This window comes from Mustela lutreola, chromosome 9, assembly GCF_030435805.1.
Source record: "Mustela lutreola isolate mMusLut2 chromosome 9, mMusLut2.pri, whole genome shotgun sequence".
NCBI classification, from domain to species: Eukaryota; Metazoa; Chordata; class Mammalia; order Carnivora; family Mustelidae; genus Mustela; species Mustela lutreola.
The window spans coordinates 57,329,061-57,336,324 of NC_081298.1; the positions used below are offsets into that span (position 1 = coordinate 57,329,061).

The window sequence follows — 7,264 nt, forward strand, 5'->3', positions numbered from 1 at the left end:
TGGTCCAGGAAAAAAATGGGAAAGATTATCTGATTGCTTTGACCATTCTAAAGTAGGAGTTGCTATGAAAGATAGCTAAATTTTCATCTGCTGTAATGGCAAATTAATAACTAAATGGCTAAAGCGAATAAATCAAGGAATAGCAGTACAACCATATTATTTAGAAACAGAAATAATACCCACAAGTTACTTAGTATCACAATAAGCTCTTTAGTTATTAGCATTACTTGTAAATACATGCGTATATTACTTTGGTTAAAACAATTTTAGTTTTAAAATTAGTTTTTCACACTACATAATGCATTGCAATATAAACTTCTGATTGCTAAATATCAGGGGAAGCCTAAATACATTTATTAAATTTAGGAGATACAGAGAGGCCATTAACTGAGAACAGCCAACATAGATTTGATTCCAGCAAAGAGATAGTAACAAAGATGACTGTACTAGAAATTCCATTCTCTTAACACGCAGTTTTCACCTTCCCCTTGCCTTTGGAAGCAGCATGTAAGTTTACTTCAAATTTTGACATGGATTCCTATTTGACATAATTCCTATTTTTAAATTCAAATTTTGACATGGATTCCTATTTGACATAATTCCTATTTTTAAAATAAACGTCAAACATTCAGCTTTGAATAAAAATTTAGATGTATCCCAATGCACTAGAAGATCACTACCAGAAATAAGATGATTTCCAGAAATTTTAATTATAATTAAAACTTTTTTTAAAAGACAAATTTTTAAGATTATATGAAAAACAGAAAATTCTGTATGCAGAGCCACATTTTTTCAGGGTACTTTTCCTAATGAAGAGATAAAACTTGGCAAGAAGTTTTCCAGAGGTGTAGAGAATACATTACATCACAGTATAGGATTTTTCTAAAACAGAAAAATTACAGATAGCAATGGAATAACTGATATATATCTCTTTCAATCACTCCCCGAAGTACTTCTCTCATTAGAATTACAAGCCAAAGGTTTTGTTCCCATAAATTTTAACTAAGTTACTTTCTGAAACTTGAATGGTGAGGGTAACATGCTTTAATATGAAATTAACCTGAAAAGTAAAGCTCGTTAATTTGGGCAAATTTTCTAATCTCCTCTTCAGTAGTTTTGACAGAAAGGGAGAATACACCAATTGGGGATAAGAAGAAAATACAGAGCAGATATTTAGATATTCTGGAATGCAAGTGTATAACAAGTATTTCAAGGGCTAAGAGTTAACTGATACTAAATTAGAAAGAAGCCTCCGTGGTTCTCTATTCAAATACAAAACCCCCCTTTTGGTGTGTATGTGTTAAATACACCAACAAACAAAATATGCCAGTAACATAATTACAATAAGTTATTTTTTAAAAGGATTTATTTATGTGAGAGAGAGAGATAGTGAGAGATAGTAGGTACAAAGTGGGGGGAACTCAAACAGGGGAAGCACAGAGAGTTCTTGGAGAAGCTGGCTACCCACTGAGCAGGAAGCCCAATGCAGGACTTGATCCCAGGACCCTATGATCATGATCTGAGCCAAAGGTAGATGCTTAACGAACTGAGCCACCCAGGTGTCCCCTATAATTAATTATTGAGAACTTATGTGACAGATGCAATTTTAAGTGCTAAGTATGTATTAACTCAAAATGCAACACCTCTATGAAAAGTAGGTATTATTATTTTCTCTAGTCTACAGGTGAAGGAGCTAAAAGGGAAGAAACTTAGCTATGGCCATATAGGTAGTACATGGCAGAGCAGAGACCCAAAGATCTGAATCAGGTTGTCTGGCTCTAGAGTCAACACTCTTAGGTAAATATCAAGTAGTTTTACTTTAGCTATCACTGATTAAGAAAATACAAAATGACCAAATAAACAAAGAAAACTACTATGAATTCAGTAATACTTAAGTAAATCAGTACACTGTGAATCCAAATGGTATTTGTGCACACTGTGCAAGCTTTATATACTGTCTTAGCTAAATAAAGAACAAAGCAAGTGCATAATATGCATCGGGATTTAAAGCTTTCTTACAGTAACTCTCTGGGAGTCCTTCAGTTGTACACTGCTCACAGGCCATTAGTAAAAGAATATGATTATTTATAAATGTATAATCAAAGAACAGGTATCAAGACTCAAACTATAAATACAAAGAAGGAAGATAATTACTGCAGAGCTTTGAGAAGTAAAAGAAACTGTAAAGAAGGTTAGGCCAAACTGGGGGTGAGGAGGCTGTCAGTCAGGATTAAGGGCATATAAATAAGGATAACCTTCTTTGACAGGGAGTACCAAAATAAAAATAGTACCCTATGATCTGGTAAGAGCACTCAAAACTTAACAGAGAAAAGAGAGCCTGGTTAAGGAGGTATCAAAAAAAGTCAAGTATAACATGAGGCATTTAGCATACAGCCATAGAAATGAAAAAAGCATACTGATAAATTGCAGCACTATCCTGAAAGAACGAGAAGTCACTGGTGGCTGACACATGTAGAGGATAAAGGAAACAGGAAAACTGAAGAGTCTCTAAAGTTAAAAGTCCTGAAGAACAGTGCTGCCACTGGTTGTCCAGGCAAGGGGATTTGGTCTGAATATGAATATGAAGATAAGAAAAATGGGTGAATATTTCTTTCCCCAAACAGCTATAAATGTCAGTAGTCACATCCAGGGATATAGGTCTATTATATGTAATAGATTATATGTATTTATCAACCTAAAAATCATCATCAAATTCCTGAGCATGGGTCTTCTGAGGGGGGGAGGGAAGAGCAGGGCTGTGATTAAGGCAAATCCCTAATTACAGAGTATGTGGGATGAAGACGAGAGGAACACACACTCATTTTAGAACAGAAAGGGACGAAGGGGTCATTTAACTCTTTTGACAGGCAACCAGAGGTAAAAAACTTAACCAAGGGCAGGGAGGGAGTAAAAAAACAGGGACAGAAAGCCAGACGGCTCTGGCAGACTGACAGCTTTAAAGGAAATCTGGTTTGTCATTAGACATTTCCTCTAACTAAATACATAAAGATTAAAGCGATATTTGCAACCGCTGCATTACCTTAATAATATCATCAGTTCCTCCAGCAACAGGCTTTGATTTCAATTCCTCAATTTCTTTCTCCAGTTCTAAATAGTTATTTAAAAAAAACCAGTTCAGAAATGAAGAAATTATTATCTGAAGTGGTAAGTACATTCTTAAAAAATACTGTAAATCAGAATACATTTAAATGGCAGATTTTTTTTTCTTTTTTAATTTTTTATAAACATATATTTTTATCCCCAGGGGTACAGGTCTGTGAATCACCACGTTTACACACTTCACAGCACTCACCAAAGCACATACCCTCCCCAATGTCCATAATCCCACCCCCTTTTCCCAAACCTCCTCCCCCCAGCAACCCTCAGTTTGTTTTGTGAGATTAAGAGTCACTTATAGTTTGTCTCCCTCCCAATCCCATCTTGTTTCTAAATGGCAGATATTTTGAGAAAGTATTAACTTTACCTAGTATGACATTTTACTTTCCTTTTTCTTACGAAAAACTCATGATTAATACACCCAACACCTTAATTCAGCAATTATTGCATGGATTCTTATTTCATCCCGACCTATATTTACTTCTCCCTTTTCCTTTTTTCTTACCCATCCTGATACTTCTGAAGCAAATCCCAGACATATTATTTTAGTTGTAAATAACTTCTTACTGTATAATGTTAAAGCAATAACTAACCTCATTGTTAAGCATAAATGCTAACCTATTTCATTAACTCATGTCAGGTCTGGAGCCTAGAACACTTTTCTAAATCCATTACTCTCTTTAACACAAGCTGATCCAACCTCCCTAAACACAATTTGACCTTTTCCAGTAGAAAATAAATCTTGGCTTTAAGGCTGGGCAGTTAACATTTGTTAATCATTGGAAATTCATGTCCTCACCACACATATTAAAAAGGATACTAATATCTACATCCTTTTGGAATATAAGGGTGAATAGCAATCAATCAACTTCAGCAAATAAATATACTTCAACATTCCAGGAATGGAAATCTTTTATTACTTTACTTGAGGACTCTTTTTGCCTCTTTGGGCTCACAACCTTATTTCTCTAACATTTCAACTGATTGCTCTAGGGGAAAAAATGCTTTTTCAGATCAATATACAATCCAAATGAAGTAAAAAAAAAATGTGCTTAATTTTAACAATTTTTTTCAAGATCCTCTTCCCTGATTTTATTTTAATAATTCAAAGATAACTACAGTTTAGAGATGTGAAATGGGAAAAAAAAATCACAGGCAAATGGTTAAAATGTTAAATAATATAGATTCATTATAATTATGATTTTATTGGATATACCGGTAAACAAAATAAGCTAATATACTATTAAAAACCCACTATTTTTAACCGTGTTTCAATGAGATCGTGGTGAAGATGAGTATTTTCAACTCAGTACCTGTACATCTGGATTTAGCTTTCTGTATTATCATCATCTGTTTCTTGGCAAACTTGATAAGATCTTCCTTGGGCAATGTTTCCAGCTGAAAGGTGTAATGATGTTACCAGTTTGTTATAACTCATGTTTCTATTATACCACATACACACACAAAATAAACATAATGCCCTCCTAAAAACATCCTACTGAATAAATCTTTGTCAGTTAAACCATATTTTGAAGCAGCAGCAAATGCAACTTCAACTAAACAATTATTAGTTAAGCAATTACTATGAAATGTAAAAAACCAACACATACCCTCTTCTGTACATATATTCTTGTTTACGTTAAGACACGTTCTGGGTTTTGATTTAATTGTAAAATTAGGGGACTGGGACTAATTCTACTTATAGTTCCTTGGAGCTGTAAAAATTATCCTATTCAAGGCTGAAATCAGTCTTTGGCTACATGAAAACACATAAGCATAATTAGAGTAACAAGAAGAATTAGGGTGTAGTAAGTCTTTTTAAGAAATCAGGGAATTACTTAAGCCCTGGGCTCAGTTTTCTCATCTGTAAAATCTGGATAAATAAGTACCTGACTGACCATTTAAGCTTACCATTGAGCTTAAATGAAGTAATTAAGTGTTCAGGTAAGTGCCAAAGACTTAGTATGCAAGCAATAAACCATTAGTGGTTAAGACTCATTGAGTATTAAATGTATGGGACCATAAAAATGACCTAATTCAGGTTTTTTTTTTTTTTTTTAATTGGAGAAGCCTACAGAATAGAGTCCCTTGAATCCTACTTACGTCACTGCTCTTTCCACTACACTATATAAATGCTCATAAATTAGATCGCTTTAATGGTTGAAAAACTGCAGAATCTCTCAGCAGTGCTAACCAGGAGCAGGAAGTAAACAAAAAGTCAACTCTTTCCATAGCAGGGAACTTCAAAAACAAACAAACAAAACGAAAAAACAACAGATTGGTTACTGTGTGAATTAAAATTGAGATCCCTTGGAGAAGGACTTCTTTTAAATAGGCCACCCCCCTACCCATGCCAAAGTTCTCCATTCATCACCCCTCCACCCTTCGGTGAGCCAGCTATTAAAGTACTGTATTCTTTTCACCTTAGACTTCCCGGTCCCAGGGGTGGCTGGTGAAGCCACCCCATCTTGAACAGGATCCTGCAAAACAAAATCAAACCCAGACGTCAGAACTCTTCTCCTAATCCCAGACGGAACGCTGGAATCTTTATAGGTAAAAGCCTTTCCGTGGAATCAAGCATAGGAAACTCCTACGTGAGAAAGAACTAGAAAAGAGGGGTCGTGTGGGAAATCGTATACAAGCTGGCTGTAAAAGAGCCAGATAATCGCGAGGGGCTGAGTCTGGGGCAAGAGGGAGAGACGAAGGCAGAGCCGGGCTGCGGGGCGCGGAGGGGAGGCTGCCAAGCCCTCACACTGCGCCCACCCCTGAGTCCCGAACCGCTGCGCGGGAAGGCCCGGCAGGCAGGTGGTAGGCCCGCGTCCCACTCTAGCCGCCCCGGCACCGTTACCTCCATGGCAGCCGGCCCGTAGTGACCACGCGGCCCCGCCGCCCGGCGGCCCCGCAGCCCGGCAGCGCCACTGCCCCGCAGCCCCGCAGCCCCGCAGCCCGGCAGCCCCGCCGCCGCCTCCGCACTTCCGTCTGCGGCCGCCTCTGACGTACCCTCGGCCGCAGGTTAAAGGTCGTGCTTCTTCAGGGAGGCCCCACCCCTCGCGTCTCCATAGCTACAGCCCGCTGACGCTTCCGCTTCCGCTTCTGCTCCGAGAGGAGGGTCCCCGCGTGCTGTCACCCGCTGCTGAACTCTCCGCTTTCCCTGGCGCCTACCGGCGGCTGACTAACCGACGCAGAAGAAAGTTTCCGCGGGGTCACCGGGCGGGTCAGACTCTGGTATTGAGTGACACAATCCCTGATGGATTTGAATCCTGCCACTTCCATTTATTGGCTATGAGAATTGGGGAAATTACCCCTCAGGGCCTTGTTTTCCTCATCTTAAAATCCAGTAAAGATGATGGGAGTACAGGGGGTAGGCACCCCCGAAAGGCCAGATACCTTGCTGTTGAGGGGAAGCCTCAGAGTGCCTGTCAGACAGACCGCTGATTTCGAGGCGTTTCTTAAGGCCGATGTTGTCCGGCAGGGTTTCGTGTGAGCTTCCTAGGACGCTGAGGAAGCCAAGGATGGAGCTTCTCCTGAAGTAGGCATTTCTTGGCTCTTGAGAGGAGGTCCCCCGGGGAGCTCTGCCTTAGAGGGCTCGGAACCCATGCTGGTGTGGTAGGAAGCAAAAGAGAGGGCCTCTCTCAGGGAGTTGGGACAGAGATGGGGAAACACCAAACAGGAGAAGGGAGCAAGAATCCTTACTTCTGAGGACACAACCATTACATTTGCTGTTTGAGTGGCCCGAGCTGCTGTTGTGTCCTGACTGGCCCTCCTGTTTGGTGAAATGGTTTACCGTCATCCCTACTTTCCAATAATGTTTACAACAAAGCTCCTTAAATGAAGTAATTGGAATATACAACTTAGTTCCCTGGAGTTTGATCTGGCTGTAAGGATATGAAGAGGCAGCCTACAGTATGTATGAAATAAGTGGTGGCTAATCATTACTAAGTAAAGAGAGATCTATAATAGAGAAAAAAAAATTATTGCAGACAACATAATGTCCTCCCCAACATCTGTTTTTCTTTGGTAGTGTGTAGTACCTAGTCTTTGGCTGAGATTGATTCAAAGATAGTGCATGATGTCAGGTATACAGTCAGTGACATTTGGGACTTCTGCTTAATATTTTGGTTTAATGATAGTGTTTTCTCTTTCTTTG

The 7,264-nt window shown here is 39.1% G+C and overlaps 1 protein-coding gene across 1 annotated transcript in view; it reads right to left on the reverse strand.

Moving 5' to 3' along the window:
* GCC2 (GRIP and coiled-coil domain containing 2) overlaps positions 1–6,105 on the reverse strand; it is a 55,356-nt gene extending 49,251 nt beyond the window's left edge. The window contains exons 1-4 of the mRNA XM_059134298.1: positions 5,966–6,105; positions 5,541–5,597; positions 4,431–4,515; positions 3,041–3,108 (exon numbers count right to left, since the gene is read on the reverse strand). Of these exons, the coding sequence (XP_058990281.1) occupies positions 3,041–3,108; positions 4,431–4,515; positions 5,541–5,597; positions 5,966–5,971 (216 nt within the window). The 5' untranslated portion in view covers positions 5,972–6,105. The remainder of the gene's footprint in view (positions 1–3,040; positions 3,109–4,430; positions 4,516–5,540; positions 5,598–5,965) is intronic.
* Between the last annotated feature and the right edge of the window lie 1,159 nt (positions 6,106–7,264).